We start from the raw sequence: 25346 nt of genomic DNA, 5'->3' as shown, positions 1-25346 counted from the left end.
TTGTTGGCAGCCACATCGTAGCTGTTTCTTGAGGATGTCTCCAGGATGCGACAGGACACCGTGGCAGGATAAGATTGGTGGGAAGAGAGTTTGGCAGGGGTTGATGAAAAAATAAAACTGTAGCCGGTTACTGTTCAAAACGGCCAGACTTGGTGTGGTTTTTGGTTTTGTGAGTAACCTGCTAAAGAATTACCATTTCTTAAAGGTTTTTTAGTTGCACTCTATGAAACATAAACAGTATTCATCACTTGTTTCTTTGACTTAACAGTTTATTAACTGAGCTAATAACTATGCGTGGCTGTGCTCAAAACCTTTTCAGTGCTGAAATAGACCACATTTAGAACTAATGCTACTCATTTGAGCTAAAGAAACTTAGTGGAGGGAGATTCCATTGAACAAACAGTGGAGGGGAAAAACGGGAGATACCACTGCCAAGGAGGGGGGATACACAAGATGATAGAACATTAAGAGCCCTTGCCCCTATTCCCACAGGGTGTGGATGCCTGGGAACCTACCCCATTTTCCCAATGGGAATCAGCAGCAGAAGGCGCGCCAACAGGTTGTTTCCACTCTATATGTTGACATATTTTAAAAAGGATTTTAAAATGGCAGAGCAGGCTAGAATGGTTTGCTCCTGCCCCTTGTTCACATGTAGCCATCATGGCATGGAAGTGGGAGGGAGTAATGATCAGGCCCTTGACTCCATGCTGGAATGGGCCGTGCAAGAGTCTTTGACTTGCAAGAGGCCAAGTCTATGTAGCCCAAAAAATCTTGAAGACCGCCATCAGTGTTACCCAACCAGAGAGGGCCCTGATACTTGGACGTGGCTATAGTCAGGGAATATCATGCACGGACTTGACACCATGCAGCAAGCATTAGGAAGAATCATGGTTGTATGGTTATGGTCTTATTAGACCATAACCATGGCAAATGTGAGCAAAAGCAGTGTTTATGAACAATTGATTCAGTTGAAAAATAGTTGGAATTGTTTGTCTCATTGAAGTGTGCCGTGTTACTGAAATGATTGGGAATCACTGCTCTAAGGGGAGTGTCTGGGGAATTAATAATGGAAAGTAAGGAAATGGTGGATGAATTGAATAGATATGCTGTGTCTGGCTTCAATATAAAATGATGTGGCTTAGAGCTTCGAAAGCTTGTGTGGCTTTTGCTACCAAATAAACCTGTTGGACTTTAACCTGGTGTTGTTAAACTTCTCACTTTCAATATAAAAGTCAAAGAAAATCCTAGAAATAATTATAAAGAGACGAAAGGGAGGGAGAAACTTAAAACAACTGCAATCACCACAGAAAGGGTACTGAGAAAACTTTTCCAACTAAGGGCCAAGAGGTCTTAATAGAGTGCATTCTATGGTTCAAGTGGCCACTGATTCCCTAGATTCAAGAAAGATCCCATCAGATTGCAAAATTCCAAATTCAAGGAGGGAAGCAGGAAGCCGGCCAGTTAGCCTAACACCTGTCATAGGGAAAATGCTAGAATTTATCAAGGTGTTTATGGAAGGACACTTAGAACATCATAATGCAAGCAGGCAGAGTCAACATGGTTTTGTGAAAGGGAAATCATGTTTGACTAATTTATTTGAGTTCTTTGAGGAAGTATCAACTTGGATAATGGGGAATCCACACATCCGGTGCACTTGGATTTCCAGAAGACATTTGGCAAGGTTCAAAAATCAAAGATTGCTGCAGAAAATAAGGGTTCATGGTATGGGGGTAACAGAGCTAATAAATCCTCTGTCCATGCTGCTAACAGGAAAGGGAAGGTAGAGATAAATGGGTCGGGTTGGCAAGATATAACGAGGAGTGCCACAGAGCTCAGTGCTAAGGCCTCAGCTATTTACAATCTACATCAATGACTTGGATGAAGGAACACAATGTATGACAGCAATAACAGTAGAAAAGTAGGATGTGAAGAGTCTGCCATAGAATCCCTGCAGTGCAGAAGGAGGCCATTCGGCCCATCAAGTCTGCACTGACCACAATCCTACCCAGGACCTATTCCCGTAACCCCATATATTTACCCTGCTAACCCCCTGACACTAGGGTCAATTTAGCATGGCCAATCAATCTAACCCGCACATTTTTGGACTGTGGGAGGAAACTGGAGCACCCGGAGGAAACCTACACAGATACAGGGAGAACGTGGAAACCCCACACAGACAGTAACCCGAGGCCGGAATGGAACCCAGGTCCCTGGCACTGTGAGGCAGCAGTGCTAACCACTGTGCCACCATACCGCCAAGGGATATAGACATGTTAAATGAGTGGGCAAAAATTTGGCAGATGGAGTATAATGTGGAAAAACGTAAACTTGTCCACTTTGGCAGGAAGAATAGAAAAGCAGTATGTTATTTAAATGGCAAGAAACTGCAGAACTCAGGTACAAAGGGATTCAAGTGGCTTGGTGCATGAATCACAAAATGTTAATATGCCGGCACAGCAAGTGATTAGGAAAGCAAATGAAATGTTGGTGTTTATTGCAAGACAAATGGAATATAAAAGTTGCTACAATTATACAGGGCATTGATGAGGCCACATCTGCAGGACTGTGAAAAGTTCAGGTCTCCTTATTTAAGAAAGGATATCATTGCCTTATGAACAGTGCAGAGAAGGTTCACTCGACTGATGCCAGGGATGAAGGAAAGACTGGACAAGTTGAGTCTGAATCCATTGGAGTTTAGAAGGATGAGAGGTGATCTTATTGAAACATACAAGTCCTAAGGAGACTTACGAGTGGATATTCATTTTTCAGTTGTACTAATGAAACTGCATCATGTTACCACTCAAGTGCATCAATGAATTATTTAATGCATGATAAAAATTATATTCTAAAATGCTGCCCCAATGGAAGATCAAAGATTTAAGTTTGTGACTATGCAAATGATTTTGAGCAGAAGCTTGAGCCAATTGTTACTAATTTGGAACACCACTGCAATTCTGAACACAATTTATGCCACGATGGCAAATTTCACCAAAACAGAAACCCTACCCCTTCCCATCTTACACTAAACCATCTCCAAAACACAAGGTATTTTACTCACCTTGCATCTCCTTTCAGAGTTTGGATCATCAATGTTATGGAAGCTATTTTCGTCAATTTCTCCCAGCCACACGTGTTCACCAAGACCCACCAAACAGTTTGGGTTTCCTCTACAGTTGCGCCTAGATTGTGGAAGGGGAAAGCAAATATCAATAATGAAACTTTGGAGTGTGAATTTTGCAGACAATGACCATAACATATTTTCCAGTGAGAGACTGTTACAATATATATTGTGATCCAGTTACCCAAACTTAGCATTTTAGCTTGTGATTATTATTAACTTAACGTTTGATCATGCACCCTATTGGATGGTCATTATGTGATTGCAATCTCTGCTGAGTGAAGCACCTTGTGTATCAGAGTCAGTGAGGCAGGGAAATTAGGTGGAGGAGCAACCAGTTTCCACTTCTGATCACTATTCAGTAACTAAGGCTGCAACGTTAACACCCAACGCAAGGGCAGGATCAGCCTCCCTTTCTACCATGGTCTGTGTCTGCCAATATGCATCACCCATATTCAGAAAGAAGGTGCTTGGGGTATGGGTAGCAGGGAGATCATTCTTTCCACAGAACCAAAGGCACACCCAAGTTACTGCTTTTTACAAAGGAGGAATTCCAATTCCTCTGAATTCCAAGCCCTGCAGCCTTGCAGAATTTCGTCAGCGCCACAGGAATGCAGCACCTGGAGGAGGCTGACTGAAAGACACGCAAGAACTGACAAACCTTTTAAACATTAAAATGTCTTTAAAGTTTGCATCTTTAAATGTTCGCAGCGTTAAAGATAGTCTGAGATGTGCGGCCAGCTTGTCCTACCTGGCCAAGGTCAAGGCCGACCTGCTGTTCCTGCAGGAGTGTGGAATACCACACCTCAGCAACTACAGGCGCTGGTCGAGTCTGTGGTCCCACGGACCGTCCATCTGGTCGGGTGGGAACGACTGCCGTTCATCCGGCCTAGGCATTCTGCTGCGAGGAGGCGACTTCACCGTCTCCGAAGTTGAGGTGATGGGAGGACGCCTCCTCGTAGCAGACGTCACGTACAAAAACTGCCCTCTCAGGCTGATAAATGTGTATGCCCCTGCCGTCAAGACCGAGCGGCTGGCACTTTTTGAACAGCTGCCACTGCTACTCACCACCTCCAGGCCAATCATACTGGGTGGGGATTTTAACTGTATCATTGACAAGGCCGGCCGATCCAACAGGGCCGAAAGTAAACTGGACGCTACGTCCAGAGCCCTGCTGGAAACAGTCAAAGATGCCAAGCTGCTCGACGTCTTCAGCGACCAAGCAGACGGAGAGCAGCATAGATACACGTGGTCGCGGCCAGACGGGTCTGTCCGCTCCAGGATCGACTTCATGTTTGCATCCCGCGCGCTCACGGTCAGGTCCACCGACGTCAAGCCGGTGTTCTTCTCTGACCACTGCCTCCTGCTGGCAGATTGTCAGCTGGAGGAAAACCAGAAAGTGGGCAGGGGGTCCTGGAAGCTTAATGTAGAACTGTTGACCCCAGAGAACCTCGAGGAACTCAAGAGGGTTTACCACGGTTGGAGAACCGTGAAACCCTTCTTTGAGTCTCCATCGCTCTGGTGGGAAACCATCAAGGGCAACATCAAGAGATCCTTTATCCGAAAAGGGGTTCAGAAGGCCAGGGAGAGACGGGGGGAAATGCCCCGACTCCAGAAAAGCATGCAGGAGCTACTCCAACTGCAGTCGGTGGGGGTTGATGTCAAGGAGGACCTCCGGGAGGTGAAGAGCCAGCAAGCCTCGCTCTTTGCCTCGGAGGCCTCCAAGGTTATCTTCCGGTCCAGGGTCCGCTCCGTGGAGCAGGACGAAACGTGCTCACGCTTCTTCTTCCAGAAGGTGCACAGAGAAACCTCTGTGATCACAAGCCTGAAGGAAGAAGATGGCTCTGTAAAGTCATCGCAGTCTGACATTCTGAGGATTTGCAAATCCTTCTATGCCGGACTGTATGACCTGAAGCCAACAGACAGCACGGCCTCCCAGTCTTTCCTGTCGTCTATCACAGAGGTCTTAGACGACGGTGAGCGGGAGAGCCTGGACAGGCCGGTAACTCTGGATGAGCTGACAAAGGCCGTCGAGTCCCTTCAGAAGGGTAAAACTCCCGGAAGCGACGGCTTACCGGCTGAGTTTTACTCGGCGTTGTGGGACTTGACGGGCCCGGACCTCATGGAAGTTTACGAGAGTATGCTTCTTGAAGGCAGCGTGTCAGAGTCCATGAGGAAAGGCATTATCACCCTCATCTACAAGCAGAAGGGGGAAAGGGAAGAAATTAGAAATTGGAGACCCATTTCACTATTGAATGTGGATTATAAAATTCTGGCCAAGGTCATCGCCAACAGGGTCAAGTCTGCTCTGGGGTCAGTGATCCATCCTGATCAAACCTGTGCTGTACCCGGCAGGAAGATCTCTGATAGCCTCGCGCTACTCAGGGATACGATCGCCTACGTGCAGGACAGGCAGGTGGACACCTGCCTCATCAGTCTAGACCAGGAGAAGGCGTCTGACAGAATATCGCACAGCTACATGATGGATGTGCTCTCCAAAATGGGCTTTGGGGAGGGAATCTGCAATTGGATCCAACTGCTCTACACAGACATCAGTAGCGCAGTTTCAATCAATGGGTGGGAATCAGATATGTTTCAAATCAGGTCTGGAGTCAGGCAGGGCTGCCCTCTCTCCTCCGTCCTTTTTGTGTGTTGCATTGAACCCTTTGCCGAGGCCCTCAGAAGCGACCCAGGCATCAAAGGGGTTACAATCCCAGGCAGCGGAGGGACGCAAGTCAAAACCTCCCTCTACATGGATGACGTGGCTGTCTTCTGCTCGGACCCCCCGTCTGTTCGCAGGCTTCTTCGAGTCTGTGAGCAGTTTGAGCTGGCCTCGGGGGCCAAAGTCAACCAGGGTAAGAGTGAGGCCATGTTCTTCGGGAACTGGCCTGACACATCCTTTGTCCCCTTCACCGTTAGGGTAGACTACCTCAAGGTGCTAGGGATATGGTTCGGAGCGGCAGGGGCATGCGCCAAAAACTGGGAGGAGCGCATCGCCAAAGCCAGACAAAAATTGGGATTGTGGGAGCAACGCTCCCTCTCCATCACTGGGAAGAACCTTGTGATCCGATGCGAGGTCCGTGTTGTTGTACGTGGCGCAGGTGTGGCCTCTCCCCAAGTCCTGCGCAGCAGCAGTGACCCGGGCCATCTTCAAGTTTATCTGGAGATCAAAGATGGATCGTGTCCGGAGGGAGGCGATGCACAAATCTCCAGAGAACGGAGGGAAAAACGTTCCCAACGCTGCCCTCATCCTGATGGCCACCTTTGTGTGCGGCTGCATCAAGCTGTGTGTAGATCTTCGGTACACTAACAACAAGTGCCACTATTTTTTGAGGTTCTACCTGTCCCAAGTGTTGCGGAGGATGGGTCTGGCCACATTGCCGCGGAACGCTCCAAGTAGTTGGACCATACCGCAGCACCTGTCCTTCGTGGAGAAATTCTTCCGGAAACACACCTTTGACCACATGGCTATCAAGCAGTGGTCAGCACGTAATGTCCTTGAGGCCCTGAGAGAAAAGGAGACGGCAGATCCTGTCAGATGGTTCCCTGAGCAGACTGTCAGTGTCATTTGGCAGAATGCCTCATCACCAGAACTCACAAACAAGCACCAAGACCTGGCTTGGCTGGTGGTGAGAAGGGCACTCCCCGTCAGATCCTTTATGCACGCCCGAGGTCTCAACCTCACTGCACGCTGCCCTCAAAGCGGCTGCGGGGCTGATGAGACGGTCGCACACCTCCTTGTGGAATGTGCCTTTGCAAAGAAGGTCTGGAGTGAGATGCAGTGGTATTTGTCGCGGTTCATCCCGAGCAGCTCGGTGACGCAGGACTCTGTGCTCTACGGGCTGTTTCCGGGGACGCACACCGAGACAAATATCAACTGCTGCTGGAGGGTCATCAACTCGGTGAAGGACGCGCTTTGGTCCACCCGAAACTTGCTGATCTTCCAGCTGAAAGAATTGTCCTCGACCGAGTGTTGCAGACTGGCAGATTCCAAGGTCCAGGACTACGTGCTCAGGGACGCGCTCAAGCTTGGGGCAGCCGCCGCAAAGGCACAATGGGGAAAGGCCACCGTGTAAAGCGTCTCAACCGAGGCAGACCGAGGGCCGGGTAACTGCAGAATACCCTCGGCCTGCGTAACTGTGTGCCAATCTGAAAAATAACGGCACACAGTAAACTCGGACGATGCATGTACATAGTTTTAAGTAATGAAATGTAATGAATGTAATGTTTTGTAAATAAGCACTGTATAGTACTGTAAAAATGATTCATTTATTGGACTGTTTGTAACTATTGGATCTGTCATTTGAAATGTCTTATTTGAAAGTTTTTTTTTGTGAATAAAGTATATTTTTGAAATAAAAAAATTCCAATTCCTCTGGTTAAGATCAAGCGTAGGGTCACGCCCGGGATCAGTAATCCCTGTTCTTGTCAGCTTGGATCTAGTATGTCCCTTTTGTGGGTACCACAAATTGGATTCAATTTGAAATGGCTTTTGAAGCAAGCAAGAAGTTGGATTAAGGGCTTTGTAACTTTGAGAAAGGAATGCAATTTTTTTTTAAAAAGAGGGTTACAGACTCAGTTCTGGCATCATCCTTGTAAATCTGTTATGCATTTTTCGCCGGTGCCTCGATAATCCTTAATAATTTGAAGGCAGGAGTGTACCAGACTCATTGTGGTCAAACCAAAGTTCTATACAAGTTTAACACAACTTCTCTACTTTTGAATTGTATTCTACTAGAAATGATCCCCGTGCTGTTTGCATTTTCATGGCTTCACTAACCTGCAATGCTCGTTTTAATGATTTGTGTTGCAGGTTTATGTGTCCATTCTGTAGGTTTGTTAGTTTTTGTGTATCTGGCATAGTGAAACAAGTCACATTGCGTTGATTTAAGTGAAGCTTAAAACTTTTGTTAGACCACAAAGCCATCTTTAAAAGGTCAAAATTACACACAGGTCTCAGCGGATAAGAACTGCTTTTGAAAATCTTGATAAATTGCAGTTAACTCAAAGAAATTCCATGGCATGTTTTGAACTGAAGTTAAAAACTTAAATAAATGCAGAAAATGAAGGAAAAAATGAAATCAATCAGGAAATAATGATGACAATAAGTTGCTGGGCATCTATACAGCATAACTTTAATGATGTGACCTTCTGACATCCAGAGTGGGCATAGGCCCAAAAAGGAACACGAGGCATTGGAAGGACCAACCCGATCTCAAGATTACAAAATGGCTTTGATGGACATGCAGGAGGAAGGGGAGGAGCAGTAGAAGACCAGGAACTATAGGATTGGGTAAATGTTTACTTTGGCTGCAGTCATGAGATAGAAAGATCAGATGCAATGTGAAAAAGGACACATCTGTCACATTGCAAAACTTGGTTCCAATTGGATTGGCTGAGATTCAGAGCTATTATTCTGTGGTGCCTTATTCTAACATTATTGGGTACCCCTTGCTAGCAAGGATGACCACCTTCCATGAATCTGAAGATTGCTGTTGAGGCCAATTCAGGATCTGCATTCAATATGACACGAGGATTGGTGGTCATGCAGGGTGTCTGGTCGTGCATTACCAGCTTGGGTCATGGTCTTTAAGTCACCCTGTCTTTTCCTCTTCATTTTGAAATTGTTGGGTTCTCAAATTGCAGGGATCCATCCCAAAGACGCTGCCACTACCTGGTATGGTACAGAGCGAAGTTCACCAAAGAGCTGATGTCAATGTTTCATTTCTTCATGTTGACATTCAGCACATTCTTGAAGCACTTTCTACCCTGATTGAGCTGGGAGAACACTACCCGCTTTGAGAGCTTGGTATCTGACATCCATACTACATGATTAACCCAGCAAAGCTGATAGCAGATGATCATAGCCTCAATGCTTGAGTTTGTCCACCTATCTATAAGCATACGTAGAAACATCATCAGCCTTTCCTCATCTAACATGCGCCCACATTAGATTTCGAGAGAATCCAGGTTCTGGCAGGGCTGTCTCACTGGAAGACAGTTGGCCATTTTCAAGCAGGGTTAGATTACCATTACACTTTTCAAAAATCATAACTAACTAGACATGGGCTTTGGAGGGTAATACCACTAAAATATTGGAAAAAGTACAATTGTAAATTCAATCCATGTAGATCTTGCAATTTCAGGATACTGGATTAGTAACTATTTTCGCCGGACAGGGGCCAACCAAAACTTGGGGGTCAGACAAAATAAACATGTCTTGATATACAAACATACAAATTAGGCAACCATTTAGCCCCTCGAGCCTGCTCCGCCATTCAATAAAATCATTACTCCACATTTCTGCCTACCCCAAAAAACCTTTCACCCCCTTGTTAATCAAGAATCTACCCAGCTCTGCCTTAAAAACATTCAAAGACCCTGCTTCCACTAACTTTTGAAGTAGAGAGTTCCAAAGACACACAACCATCAGAGGAAAAAATTTGCCTTATCTCAGTCTTAAATGGGCAAACTCAGGTTCTCCAACGAGGGGAAGCATCCTTTCCTCATCCATCCTGTCAGGATCTTAAAGGTTTTGATCAAGTCGCTTCTCACTCTTCTAAATTCCAGTGAATCTAAGCTGTCCAACCTTCCATCATAAGACAACATGCCCATCCCAGGTATTAGTTTAGTAAACCTTGTCTGAACTGCTGACATGTTTCCATCTTTCCTTAAATCAGGAGACTAGACTGTACACGGTAATCCAGATGTGGTCTCGCCCTGTACAAGTGAAGCATAGCCTCCCTACTTATGCAATCAATTCCCCTCGTGACAAACAGTAACATTCAATTAACTTTCCTAGTTACTTGTTGCACCTGTACACTAGACTTTTGTGATTAATGCACAAGGACAGCCAGGTCCCTCTGCACCTCAGAGCTCTACAATCTCACACCATTCAAATTAGCTTCTTCTTTATTCTTTAAAATGGACCATTGCACATTTTTCCACACTACATTCCATTCACCAGATCTTTGTCCATTCGCTTAACCTATCTCAACATTGAGTTCAACAACTTTAGACTGTGAACTTTCCCCTTTTGTTTTCTATTATTGGTTCACCCGGCTTGTCCCAACACACCCCCACCCCTCCCCCACATGGCCACTGTCCCTTCTTGTTCAGTTTTGCCCCCATTAAGCACTGACCTCTGTTCTCCTATAAATACATTCTGCTATCTTACCTTTGCCACAATTAACACTCTTCAGTCCCAACAATTTGCTCAATACCACTTCCTGGTATTATTTCTGAGTTTCTCCCTCCTTTCCATTTCCTGATCTAGTTATTTCTGGGATGTTACTTGTATCCTCTACAGTGATATGCAAAATACGTGTTCAATTCATCCGCCATCTCCCTGCTTCCCATTATCAATTCCCCAGCATGCTTTTCTATAGGACCAATGCTCACTTTAACCCATTTAAATATCTATAGAAATTCTTACCATCTATCTTTATATTTCTAGCTATCCTTCTCTTGCATTCTATTTTCCCTCCTTATTAATCTTCTTGTAATTTTTTGCTGTTCTTTATACTCTGTCCAATCTGCTGACTTACCACCTGTCTTTATTTAATTACTGTGTATGTTTTTTTATGTTTGACGCCTGTCTTTAACTATTTACCTTAAAACGGGCGAGTCCTTCACCTGGAACTTTCTCTCATATTGAAATGCAACTCTATTCTGAAATATACCTTTAAATGTCTGCCACCACATCTCTGTTGATTCATCACTTCATCTAATTTGCCAGTCAGTTTACTTTAGCTAGCTCTGCTTTCATGCTCTCATAATTGCTCTTGTTTACGTTTAAAATACGAGTCTTTGACACACTCTTCACCCCTCAAACTGAATGTTAATCATTTTATAATTGCTGCTACCTAGAGGTACCTTCACACTATAAGATTATACAATTAATCCCATTTTACTGCACATTACAAGGTCTAGTATAGCCTGCTCCCTGGTCGGCTCCAAAACATGCTGTTCTAAGAAACTTATTCTATGAACTCATCTACGCTACCTTTACCGGTAGCACAGTGGTTAGCACTGCTGCTTCACAGCTCCAGGGTCCCGGGTTCGATTCCTGGCTTGGGTCACTGTCTGTGTGGAGTTTGCACATTCTCCTCGTGTCTGCGTGGGTTTCCTCCGGGTGCTTCGGTTTCCTCCCACAGTCCAAAGATGTGCGGGTTAGGTTGATTGGCCAGGTTAAAAATTGCCCCTTAGAGTCCTGGGATGTGTAGGTGAGAGGGATTAGCGGGTAAAAATATGTGGGGATAGGGCCTGGGTGGGATTGTGGTCGGTGCAGACTCGCTGGGCCAAATGGCCTCCTTCTGCACTGTAGGGTTTCTATGATTCTATGATACCCTTCTGACCTGACAGTGTAAATAAGAATTAATAAGTACGTTCTGATAGCCATTACAGAGACATGGCCACTGGATTGACAAACATTGGGACCCTGAGTATTGACGGCAATGTGACATTTAGGTAAGGCAGTAAGATAGGAAAAGGTGGAACGGTGGCGGCTCTGTTAACTAATGATGGGTGTTAGCACAATTGAGAGGAATTACCCAAGTTCAGGAAACCAGGATGTGGAATTGCTTTGGGTTGAGATGAGAAATGATAAAGGCAATAAGTCACTTGTGGGAGTGGTGTATAGGCCCCCTAATTGCGACTACAGAGGAAGACAGAGTACAAAGGGAGAGATAGTGCGATAAACAAGGGGGATTCTAATCTACATTTAGATTTGAAAAATCAGAAAGGTAAAGGTAGCTCAGATCAGTTAATAGAATGTTTTTAGAATAGTTTCTTATAACAGCACGTTCTGGAGCCAACCAGCGAGCAGGCTATACAGAAGTACCACAAGCTCTGGCTCCACAAGATCCTACAAATCCATTGGCAGGATAGGCGCACCAACATCAGTGTTCTCACTCAGATCAACATCCCCAGCATCGAAGCACCGACCACCCTCGATCAGCTCCGCTCTGCAGGCCACATGGTCCATACGCCTGACACGAGTCTCCCAAACCAAGCACTCTACTCGACGCTTCGGCACAGCAAGCAAGCTCCTGAAGGGCAAAGGAAACACTTCAAGGACACCTACAAAGCCTCCATGAAAAAAATGCAACACCCCCAGCGACACCTCAGAATCCATGGCTCAAGATCACCTGAAGTGAAGGAAAAGCATCCGGGAAGGAGCTGAACCCCAAATTTCAACACACAGCAAGCTGAAGCCAAGCGTCAACACTGAAAGGAAGGTGTGGTAACCTGGGAACCCCACCCGCCTGTTCCTCCAACCACCCGTGACAGGGACTGGAGGTCACACATCGGACACCTCAGATCTTGAGAACTCATTTTTAATGTGGAAGCAAGTCATTCTCAACTTAGAGGGACTGCCTAAGAAGACTTCTCCACTTTTTAATCCTATCCCTCCAGAAACACATTTTGAAGCCTCGAAAAATCCTTTCAAACACCAGGGCCAACAGGTGTGGTTCAGGTTGCCGCCATTTTAAAGGTTTTAAAAACCATCAAATTCATGCATGCAGTGCAAAGAGTTAATCAAATTCATTAAGTCACTTTGGCGACAGTATCACTGCAATGGATCAGATTTGGTGCTTCCAAATCTTCACCACAAATCAACTTCCTCTCTATTGGATATTCCGCATTTTTGAACAATCTGATGAACTTGCGCACGAACAATTTGATCCCAAAACCACAAACCATCAAGCAAGGCAGCATGCATACTTCCACTCTTTTTGAAGGGTTCTCTGTCAAACATCCATTTGGTTCAAACATGATTCTTGAATGCCTTGTTGAGGCACACAGCCAAAAGTTGAAAGATGTTAGGTCCCCAGTATAATTGTAATTTGGGTGTTATTACTTCAGTGACCTCATCAGTTAAAAGGGATCTGAAAGTGTCCCCACATTAATGAGCTCTGCTCTGCTTGGGCCACCAGGATGTCGATTCTACACATCATCGATCCACAATTTCAGTCCATTCTCACCCATCCAACCATCGTCATGGACATGTTGATAAACTCCTACAAGACACTTGATTTTCAGCATGGTTTTACATTTGAAAATTACCACAGGCTTTAATCTTCTACCGTCAGCCATGGAAGCTAGTACCACCACCATGAATCTTGTCTTCACAAGTATCGTGGTTTGCACAAAACTGTTTTCAAACCTTTCCACTCAACAGTTCAGTTGCTGTGTGACATAAAGGGTACCCGTCTTCGCCATTGCATAATGGCAAAATCACACAAAACAGGTAATTTTATAGAACATAACAGTGCAGTACAGGCCCTTCGGCCCTCGATGTTGCGCCAACCAGTGAAACCAATCTAAAGCCCCTCTAATCTACACTATTCCAATATCATCCATATGTTTATCCAATAACCATTTGAATGCTCTTAATGTTGACGAGTCCACTACTGCTGCAGGCAGGGCATTCCACGCCCTTACTACTCCATGAGTAAAGAACCTACCTCTAACATCTGTCCTATATCTCTCACCCCTCAATTTAAAGCTATGTCCCCTCGTGTTAGCCATCACCATCCGAGGAAAAAGGCTCTCACTATCCACCCTATCTAATCCTCTGATCATCTTGTATGCCTCTATTAAGTCACCTCTTAACCATTTTGGTAAAGAACTTTTGATTTCTAAGCAATCTTGGTCTTCTGCCACAACATTTTGATTTTTATTCCATAAAACAGCTAAACCAATTAGCTGTTGATGTGAAATTTTTGCTGAGATATATATGTTTTGCATTTCTGGTGATGTAACTGAAGACCAATTCTGATGTCTGCTTCACAAGATCAGGCCAGTAGCTGGTCCCAGTTCACATGACGCATTTATTCTTGGGCATGTTTCCCAGACCAGATTCCACCCACCTCCTCCCAATTTCACACCAGCTTTCCCCAAACACCTAATTCCCTCGCTGTAGCAGTTATTTGATGAATTAGCAAAGGTTACAGCTTTCAGTTTCAATCCAGCTTTGAACTTCACTTTTTTTTGGGAGGATCCATTTCTGCTCATCATTCACCACATGCAGTACGCTCTATATTTTCTTGGCAACACAGCCCACATTCCATGCTCTGACTTAGAAGTAAAACATGCATTTCCAAGGTGAAAAATCGAAGCTCTCTCCTAATGCAAGTTTGGCATTTCTTAGATGGCGAGTCAACTTTGCGCCAAGTATAGGCGTAAACATGAACTTTCATGTCAGTAAATTTGGGGTTGTCTTATACATTGGATCAACTTGTACACGGTGATCTATGGTGAACCAGAGTGGTTAGTCAGCTTTTGTTTATGGCCTTAATGATCTGTATCGCAGCTTTTAACGATTTATGCATTAGTACTCCTTTGCTCCTCTACCCTATTTAGATTCTCATTTTTACAAGTAAAATGTGACCTCCTTACTGTGTTTATCAAAATACAATATTTCAAACATCTGTAGTGATGATCGATCCAAGAGCAAGCCCTTTGCTCATTTTTCCACTTCGCAGTCCTACACTTTTCTCACCAGCTGCTCATAAAAGCCTCCACATTTCCAACTGCAATGAGCAATGTGACGAGGGAAAAGAACATCGAGGTGGTTTTCAGTTGCCTTCTTCATGTATGCTTAAAGGAAACACAAGTCCTCTTCTGCAAAGATGCTCCGCCACTTATCTGTGCTGAACTTCATTTGCCAAGTTGCCATTCCCTCAAGTGTGTCTTGTGATTTAAGACCATAAGACCATAAGATATAGGAGCGGAAGTAAGGCCATTCGGCCCATCGAGTCCACTCCACCATTCAATCATGGTTGATTTCAACTCCATTTACCCGCTCTCTCCCCATAGCCCTTAATTCCTCGAGAAATCAAGAATTTATCAATTTCTGTCTTGAAGACGCTCAACGTCTCGGCCTCCACAGCCCTCTGTGGCAATGAATTCCACAGACCCACCACTCTCTGGCTGAAGAAATTTCTCCTCATCTCTGTTCTAAAGTGACTCCCTTTTATTCTAAGGCTGTGCCCCCGCGTCCTAGTCTCCCCTGTTAATGGAAACAACTTCCCTACGTCCATCCTATCTAAGCCGTTCATTATCTTGTAAGTTTCTATCAGATCTCCCCTCAACCTCCTAAACTCCAATGAATATAATCCCACGATCCTCAGACGTTCATCGTATGTCAGGCCTACCATTCCTGGGATCATCCGTGTGAATCTCCGCTGGACCCGCTCCAGTGCCAGTATGTCCTTCCTGAGGTGTGGGGCCCAAAATTGCTCACAGTACTCCAAATGGGGCCTAACCAGTGCTTTATAAAGCCTCAGAAGTACATCCCTGCTTTTGTATTCCAAGCCTCTTGAGATAAATGACAACATTACATTTGCTTTCTTAATTACGGACTCAACCTGCAAGTTTACCTTTAGAGAATCCTGGACTAGGACTCCCAAGTCCCTTTGCACTTTAGCATTATGAATTTTGTCACCGTTTAGAAAATAGTCCATGCCTCTATTCTTTTTTCCAAAGTGTACGACCTCGCATTTGCCCACGTTGAATTTCATCAGCCACTTCTTGGACCACTCTCCTAAACTGTCTAAATCTTTCTGCAGCCTCCCCACCTCCTCAATACTACCTGCCCCTCCACCTATCTTTGTATCATCGGCAAACTTGGCCAGAATGCTCCCAGTCCCGTCATCTAGATCGTTAATATATAAAGAGAACAGCTGTGGCCCCAACACTGAACCCTGCGGGACACCACTTGTCACCGGTTGCCATTCTGAGAAAGAACCTTTTATCCCAACTCTCTGCCTTCTGTCTGACAGCCAATCGTCAATCCAATTTGTTGTACTTCCCTCAGTGTCGACCATGCCTCCTAAATTGTTGTTGTCTACAAATTTAGGAACTGTGGTTTTGATTCCAAAGTTTTTTTTAATATATAACTGCAAACAACAAGTGGTGACAGCACAGATCCTTGTGGGATCCCATCTTAGATACTGCCATCTGAAGAGCTATCCTATACCCCATCTCTGTTTTCTGTCTTTCAGCTAGCTAGCCATTCTGCTAATTATCTCTGACTCCGCATGGTCTGACTTTATTCATTAGTCTATGGTATCTTACATAAGGCAGTTTGAAATTTAAATAGACTACATCTCTGCTCTTCTATGTTACCCTTCAAAGAGTTCAATGAGATTGGTCAAATAACACTTTCCTTTCTAGAATAAATGTTGATTGCTCATTATGTTTGTAATTTCTACACACGGTTCAGCCAACAATCCAAACTATCAGTAATTTACTTCCTTTAGCTTCCTTTCTGAATGTGGGCTAGTCTTCACAGCTATCAATATCTCTACCTCATTCTCTCAATTTACTGCATGAAGTTACACAAGTTATCAATAAGAAAAATGCATGAAAACGAAGCTCCACAATTATCCAAATTTTCCATCATATTCTTATTAGTTTCATTTGCATCATGTCCAAAATTCTAAAATACTGTGGTTTCGAGGCGATGAATTCCTAGATTATGGGACTGCTAAATTGGTCAGCATTCACAGGTCCAGTATTTCACACCACATGGAACACAGGAGTAGAAACATTTTTATTTAAGGCCAACATTGCGTTCGAATAAAGAGCAAGCACTGCTGTCTGAGAAAAAGATGTAGCAATTAGCAGAGAATGTTGATTTAAAAATCATCTCTTTTGGCAGCACAGAATCTTCTCCTAACCCTTGTGAAGATCATTCCCAAATAGATGCCTGCTGTACTGATCACCCTTAATTTACCATCACCCCTGTAATGACTGATCTATATCTACAGTCCAGTAATGCTTCAATTGTAAATTCTTGTCCTCATTTTCAACTCTCTCCATGACCTCACCTCTTCCATTCTCTGTAACCTCCTCCAGCTCTACAATCCTGAGATCTCTGCACTCCTCCAATTCTGGCCTTTACACATACCTGATTTTTTTGCTCCATCACTAGCAGTGTACATTCCGCTACCTCGGCTGCAAGGTCTGGAATTTCCTTTTTAAACTGCTTCCTCACGTCTTCAAGATGCTGCTCAAAACCTAGCCCCTATCTTTTAGTCACCTTAGTATCACTTACCGTGGCTCAGAGTTAGAACATAGAACATTACAGCGCAGTACAGGCCCTTCGGCCCTCGATGTTGCACCGACCTGTGAAACCAATCTAAAGCCCATCTAACCTACACTATTCCAATATAGAAACATAGAAAACTACAGCACACGTTGTGCCGAACATATCCCTACCTTTTAGGCCTACCTATAACCCTCCATCCTATTAAGTCCCATGTACTCATCCAGGAGTCTCTTAAAAGACCCGATTGAGTTTGCCTCCACCACCACTGACGGCAGCCGATTCCACTCGCCCACCACCCTCTGTGTGAAAAACTTCCCCCTAACATCTCCCCTGTACCTACCCCCCAGCACCTTAAACCTGTGTCCTCTCGTAGCAGCCATTTCCACCCTGGGAAAAAGCCTCAGAGTCCACCCGATCTATGCCTCTCAACATCTTATATACCTCTATTAGGTCTCCTCTCATCCTACGTCTCTCCAAGGAGAAAAGACCGAGCTCCCTCAGCCTATCCTCATAAGGCATGCCACTCAATCCAGGCAACATCCTTGTAAATCGCCTCTGCACCCTTTCAATCTTTTCCACATCCTTCCTGTAATGAGGCAACCAGAACTGAGCACAGTACTCCAAGTGGGGTCTGACGAGGGTCTTATATAGCTGCATCATTATCCCCGGACTCCTCAACTCAATCCCTCGATTGATAAAGGCCAACACACCATACGCCTTCTTAACCACCTCCTCCACCTGCAGAGCTGATTTTAGAGTCCTATGGACCCGGACCCCAAGGTCCTTCTGATCCTCCATAGTGCTAAGAGTCTTTCCCTTTATATTGTACTCCTTCCTCCCATTTGACCTGCCAAAATGGACCACTACGCATTTATCTGGGTTGAAGTCCATCTGCCACTTCTCCGCCCAGTCTTGCATCCTATCTATGTCCCTCTGTAACTTCTGACATCCCTCCAGACTATCCACAACCCCACCAACCTTCGTGTCGTCGGCAAACTTACCAACCCATCCCTCCATTCCTCATCCAGGTCATTTATGAAAATGACAAACAGCAAGGGTCCCAGAACAGATCCCTGGGGCACACCACTGGTGACCGACGTCCATTTAGAAAAAGACCCATCTATACACACTCTCTGCCTCCTTTGGGCAAGCCAGTTCTGGATCCACAGGGCAGCAGCCCCTTGGATCCCATGCCCTCTCACTTTTTCTAGAAGCCTTGCATGGGGGACCTTATCGAACGCCTTGCTAAAATCCATATAAACCACATCTACCACTTTCCCTTCGTCAATGTGTTTACTCACATTTTCGAAGAACTCCACCAGGCTTGTAAGGCACAATCTGCCTTTGACAAAGCCATGCTGAGTATTCTTGAGCATACTAAACCTCTCTAAATGCTCATAAATCTTGTCCCTCAGGATCTTCTCCATCAGCTTACCAACCACTGAGGTTAGACTCACTGGTCGGTAATTACCTGGGCTATCCCTATTCCCCTTCTTGAAAATAGGAACCACATCCACAATCCTCCAATCCTCCGGCACCTCTCCCGTCTTCATCGACGACGCAAAGATCATCGCCAGAGGCTCTGCAATCTCTTCCCTCGTCTCCCACAGTAACCTGGGGTACATCCCATCCGGATCCATATGTTTATCCAATGACCATTTAAATGCCCTTAATGTTGGCGAGTCCACTACTGTTGCAGGCAGGGCATTCCACGTCCTTACTACTCTGAGTAAAGAACCTACCTCTGACATCTGTCAAAATCTGTTGGATCTTATTCACCACTTTGAGGGCATTGAAGTGTTTTAAAGGTGCTACATGGATGCAGGTTGTTACAATATAATTTCTCTCAAATTTTAGCTTTCTACATGAAAGTTTATTATTCTCTAGTTTGACATTTCACTAAAATCTTGTATTAAATGTTGCATTATATAAAACCAGGCAATTGCCACTTCTTGCCAAATGGCATATCTTGTCAAACTCATTTTAGAATTATTTTGTAATCTACTCTAAATTCACTGCTCAACTTAGAATCTATAAATCTAATCAATATGCATCGAGTTTCTGAACCCAGGTCAATGAACTACGTTGGAAACAGGAACAGTTCCAAAAGCAAGCATGGAGGTACCAGTTTAATAATTTTCCTGATCCTGACATGACAGATATTTAGCCAGTAAATCACTGTGGAGATGACCGATAATTCAGAACTACTGGGGAATTTTCCTCTTGCTTGAGAGTGGAATCCTGCAGTTTGAGTGAACCAGGACACCTCTGCCAAATTGTGTACCAAGACACAAAATTGGTTGTTTCAAAAGTCTTACCATTTAACAGATTAAGAATCACATTCTAAAAAGTTTATCTTTAGAATGATTTCAGTTTTGTTTTAAAGCATCTTTTATCATTTTGCCTGCGTGTTAATTAAGTTACCAAGCAACTTTAGCCTGGAAGTGTTAGTCTGGCAGCATCACACTTTCCAATCTTTAGGATGGACAAGAGAACATAACAGGTGCCCCGAAAGTGTGAACGGGGGGGGGATATAAATGACAATAAAAGGGTGCAGTTTGTAGATCATGGGAGATTTGTTCTGCTTACAGGAATTAATTATTGGTGTGAAGACAAGAGCATTAGTTAAGAACCCAAAACGCAAGATCTGATGTCAGCTTACAGACTAAACAATCTGCTCCAGGTATCAATTTAATTAAATTATCAGAAGTACTGGAAATTCCGCCGCAAGCAATTTACCTCCTGACTCCCAAAGTTTGTTTATCACTGCTGCGAAGAAAAGGAGTGGGATGGAATACTCTCCACTTGTATCGATCTACACTTCATGGACTGCCGCGGTTCAAGGCTGCAGCTCACCACAGCCTTCCAGGGCGATCCGGGATGGGCAATAAATGCTGGCCTAGCCAGCCCACATCGTATGCATGAATTTTAAAAACTTGCCACGATGAATACAGCTCCAACATTATCCAAGGCAAAGCTACACGCTTGATGAGCACCCTACCCACCATCTGAAACGTTCGCTTCACCACCAGTGCAGTGTGGATACACCAGATTAATTCAACAAGGCTCCTTCAACAGCACTTGCCAAACCCTATCACCTAAAAGAGCAGCAGCACCTCCAAAGCACATACCATTGCCAAATCCTCACCGTCACTGGGGCAATATCCTGGAACTCTCTCCCTACACATGCCACACATGCCACACAAGTGGACAGTAGTGGTTCAAGAAGACAGTTCACCACCACTTTCTAGAGGGAATTTAGACATGGAAAATAAATGGTGGCCTTGCCAACAACACACTCATCTAAAAAACAAAGAAAACAAAGGGCTGGCCACAGCAGCAGAGGAGTATACCAAATCACAGATCTCCTTCAGAGATGAATTCTAATTCCACACCTTTTTAAGATTTACGAGGATGCTACCAAGATTTACCAGGATGCAACCGGGACTTGATGGTTTGAGATATAAGGAGAGGCTGGGTAGACTGGGACTTTTTTTCTCTGGAGCATTGGAGGCTGAGGGGTGATCTTATAGAGGTCTATAAAATAATGAGAGGCATAGATAAGCTAGATGGTTGGGGGACGGGGGGGGGGGGAGAGACGGGGGGGGGGGGGGTATCTAAATATCCAAGGATCTAAATATCCAAGGATATGTGTCCTATCAGAAGGACAGGCAGATGGGCAAATGTGGCGGGGTTGCATCATTAGTAAGGAATGAAGTTAAATCGATAGCAAGTGATACAGGATCAGAAGGCATAGAATATGGGTAGAGATGAGGAATCGCAAAGGTATAAAGACTCTGATGGGAGTTATGTACAGGCCCCCCTAGCAGTAGTCAGGATATGGGCAGAAAATAAATCAGGAGATAGAATAGGCATATAACAATATTACAACAATGATGGAGGACTTCAATAAACAGGTGGACTGGGAAAATCAGGTAGGCAGTGGATCCCAAGTAAAGGAATTTGTGGAATGTTTAAGAGATGGTTTTTTTGGTGAATTTCATTAGCCCTGGATCTGGTATCTATTCCCATAACTTGTTGCACAATTGCCATTTAGTTTATTTTTTTATTTGTGACAGCTTGTGACAGAGCCTACTAGGGAACAGGCAATTCTGGATTTGGTGACGTGTAATGAGGCAGACTTGATTAGGGAATCTAAGGTGAAGGAACCCTTCGGGAGCAGTGAGCACAATATGATAGAATTTACCCTGCAGATTGAGAGAGAGAAGCTAGAATCAGATGTAACAGTATTACAATTAAATAAAGGTAACTACAAAAGACATGAGGGAGGAGCTGGCCAGAGTTGATTGGAAAGGGAGCCTAGCAGGGAAGACAGTGGAACAGCAATGGCAGGAGTTTTTGAGAGTTATTCAGGAGGCACGACAGATATTCATCCCAAGGAGGAGGAAACATGCTAAGGGGAGGGCGAGGCATCCATGACGAGGGAAGTCAAGCATAAAAGCAAAAGAAAAAGCATACAAAGTGGCAAGGATTAGTGGGAAGCCAGAGGATTGGGAAGCCTTTAAAAGTGAGCAGAGGACAACGAAAAAAGTAATAAGGGGGGAGAAGATGAAATACGAGTGTAAACTAGCTAGTAATATAAAAGAAGATCGGAAGAGTTTTTTTTCAATATATAAGAGGCAAAAATAGCCATTGGACCACTGGAAAATGAGGCTGGAGAAGTAATAAAAGGAAACAAAGCAATGGCAGAGGAACTGAATAGTTATTTTGCATCAGTCTTCACGGTGGAACACACCAGTGAGATAGATGCCAGAGCTCCAGGAGAGTGAGGGGGCACAGGTGAGTGTAGTGGCCATCACTAAGAAGGTGGTTCTGGGGAAACTGAAAGGTTTGAAGGTGGATAAATCACCTGGAACCGATGGACTATGCCCCAGGGTTCTAAAAGAAATAGCTGAGGAAATTGTGGGGAAATTGCTGGTGATCTTTCAGGAATCACTGGAGGCAGGGAGCGTACCAGGGTACTGGAAAGAAGCTAATGTAACACCGCTGTTTAAGGGAAGGAGGCAGCAGATGGGAAAATATAGGCCGGTTAGCCGGACTTCGGGCATTGGCAAGATTTTAGAGTCCATTATTAGAGATGAGATCGCAGAGCACTTGGAAGTGCGTGATAAAAGTAGGACCGAGTCAGCACGGCTTTGTCAAGGGGAGGTCATGTCTGACAAACTTGTTAGAGTTCTTTGAGGAGGTAACAAGGAAGTTAGATAAAGGAGAACCAGTGGACGTGATTTACTTAGATTTCCGAAAGGCGTTTGACAAGGTGCCACATAGGAGACTGTTAAATAAGTTAAATGCCCATGGTGTTAAGGGTAAGATCCTGGCATGGATAGAGGATTGGCTGACTGGCAGAAGACAGAGAGTGGGGATAAAGGGGTCTTTTTCAGGATGGCAGTCGGTGACTAGTGGTGTGCCTCAGGGGTCAGTGCTGGGACCACAACTTTTCACAACATACATTGACGATTTGGAGGAAGGAACTGAAGGCACTGTTGCTAAGCTTGCAGATGATACAAAGATATGTAGAGGGACAGGTAGTATTGTGGAAGTAGGGTGGCTGCAGATGGACTTAGGAGAGTGGGCAAAGTGGCAGATGGAATACAATGTGGAAAAGTGTGAGGTTTGCACTTTGGAAGGAGGAATGTAGGTATAGACTATTTTCTAAATGGGGAAATGCATATGAAATCAGAAACACAAAGGGACTTGGAAGACATTGTTCAAGATTCTCCTAAGGTTAACGTGCAGGTTCAGTCGGCAGTTAAGGCGGCAAATGCAATGTTAGCATTCATGTCGAGAGGGCGAGAATACAAGAACAGGGATGTACTTCTAAGGCTGTATAAGGCTCTGGTCAGACCCCATTTGGAGTATTGTGAGCAGTTTTGGGCCCCATATCTAAGGAAGGATGTGCTGGCCTTGGAAAGGGTTCAGGGGAGGTTCATAAGAATGATCCCTGGAATTAAGAGCTTGTCATATGAGGAACGGTTGACGGGAGGCCTGGATAGAATGGATGTGGATGTTTCCACTAGTAGGAAAAACTAGAACCAGAGGGCACAACCTCAGGCTAAAGAGACGATCCTTTAAAACAGAGATGAGGAGGAATTTCATCAGCCAGAGGCTGGTGAACCTGTGGAACTCTTTGCCGCAGAAGGCTGTGGAGGCCAGGTCATTGAGTGTCTTTAAGACAGAGACAGATAGGTTCTTGATGAATAAGGGGATCGGGTGCAAGGGAAAAAGGCAGGAGAATGGGGATGAGTAAAATAGGAGCCATGATTGAATGGCAGATCAGATTCGATGGGCCTTGCGGCCTAATTCTGCTCCTATGGCTTCTGGTCTGGGGGTGGTTGGGAGTCAACGAGAGTCGGGAGGAGTGTCCGGGGTGGGCCTCCCGGGGGGGGGGGGGGGGGGGGGGGGGGGGGGGGGCGGGAAGGCGGGCGTCCAGGGGAGGTGGGGGGGGGGGGGCGGGCGCTGTCTGGGGGGGTAGGGGCTGGGGTCGTGGGGCCGGGCGGGCGTCCGGGGACGTGGGGTCGGGCAGGAGGGCGGCAGGCGTCCAGGTGGCGGCCGTCCGGGGGGGGGGGGGGGGCGAGCTGGCGGGGCGAGCCGGTGGGCGTCTGGGGGGGTCAAGCCGGCGGGCATCAGGCCGGGTGGGTGTCCGGGCCGGTGGACGTCCAGGTGGTGGGCAGGCATCCGGAGGGGGGGGCAAGATGGCGGGCATCCGGGGGGGGCAAGATGGCGGGCATCCGGGGGGGGGCAAGACGGCGGGCATCCGGGGGGGGGGCAAGACGGCGGGCATCCGGGGGGGGGGCAAGACGGCGGGCATCCGGGGGGGCAAGACGGCGGGCATCCGGGGGGGGGGCAAGACGGCAGGCGCCCGGGGGGGGTGCAAGACGGCGGGCATCCGGGGGGGGGGGGGCAAGACGGCAGGCGTCCGGGGGGGGGGGGGGGGCAAGACGGCGGGCATCTGGGGGGGGCAGGCATCCGGGGCGAGACAGTGGGTGTCCGGGTGGCATCCAGGGGGTGGGGGTGTCGATGTTAGGGTGGGTGGGTAGAGTCTGTGGGTGGGTGTTGCGGGGGGTGGTTGTGGTGGGTGTTGGGGTGGGTATGGGTAGCTGAGGGGAAGTGGATGGTTGGGGTGGGTTGTGGTTGGGGTTGGCGCCGGGAAGTGTCGCGTCTCCCTCACCCATAATGCGGGCTGAGCCCCCTGGCGGTGAGGAGAAGGCGCCCCGGAGCGGAGTCCGGGACCGGACTCTTACCTGCGGGCGTCCCTGCGGCAGGAACCCAGGCGGATGCGGTAGGCCAGCTCGATGTGCTCCTGCTTCACCTCCTCGGGCCGGACGCTCTCGGTCCACTGCCAGGCCGCCTTCTCCAACTGCTGCTTGGGGGCCATAAGCACCGCTCCGCCCGCGGCCTCACTCCGAGCCCCGGGCCGGGGTTTATCCGCTCCGAACCCCGGGGCCTGCTCCGCGCCGCCGAGTTGCCGGGCCGATGACGTCCTACACACAGGAGCACTGGAAAGTGTGACGTCACGTCCGCCGCAATCGATGACGTGATGCGCAATGTGCGCAATCTCAGTATGCAGGCTCAATGCGCAGCTTCAGTACGCAGGCTTGCGCGTGCTCAGTTTGCAGCCTCGGTGTGCAGACTTGTGCGCATGCTCACTATTTAGGCTCAGTGCGCAGGCTCGGTATACAGGCTTTGCGCAGGCTCAGTGCGTAGCAGCGGGAGGTGATTGGATCCATGGTGTTGGCAGTGTCTGGAGGAGCATTCATGTGTAGACACCTCGTCTCTCTGTAACCCGACATATGGGAACACCAACACTTGCAAATTCACCTCCAAACCACACACTGTCCTGACTTGGAAATGTATCACCATGTCTTCATGGTCATTTGGTCAAAATCCTGGAACCTTTTCCCTAACAGCACTGTGGGTGTACCTACACGGTAAGAAGTCTCACAACACCAGGTTAAAGTCCAACAGGTTTATTTGGTAGCAAATACCATAAGCTTTCGGAGCACTGCTCCTTCAGCACATGGACATTAAGAAGGCATCTCACCGCATCTTTTTCAAGAGCAACAAGGAATTGGCAACAAATGTTGGCCTTGCAAGTGACACTCGCATCCAATGAAAGAAAGAAAAATCCATGGAAGTCAGTCAGGTGCA

General features: G+C 46.2%; 1 protein-coding gene across 1 annotated transcript in view; it reads right to left on the bottom strand.

The window, feature by feature from the left end:
* Nucleotides 1–24692, bottom strand: part of usp48 (ubiquitin specific peptidase 48) — a 142347-nt gene extending 117655 nt beyond the window's left edge. The window contains exons 1-2 of the mRNA XM_078239187.1: nucleotides 24440–24692; nucleotides 3059–3179 (exon numbers count right to left, since the gene is read on the bottom strand). Of these exons, the coding sequence (XP_078095313.1) occupies nucleotides 3059–3179; nucleotides 24440–24573 (255 nt within the window). The 5' untranslated portion in view covers nucleotides 24574–24692. The remainder of the gene's footprint in view (nucleotides 1–3058; nucleotides 3180–24439) is intronic.
* Between the last annotated feature and the right edge of the window lie 654 nt (nucleotides 24693–25346).

This window comes from Mustelus asterias, chromosome 22 (assembly GCF_964213995.1).
Source record: "Mustelus asterias chromosome 22, sMusAst1.hap1.1, whole genome shotgun sequence".
In the NCBI taxonomy this organism is placed as follows: Eukaryota; Metazoa; Chordata; class Chondrichthyes; order Carcharhiniformes; family Triakidae; genus Mustelus; species Mustelus asterias.
Note: the sequence above shows the minus strand (reverse complement) of the source record. Positions and strands in the feature narration are given on the sequence as shown.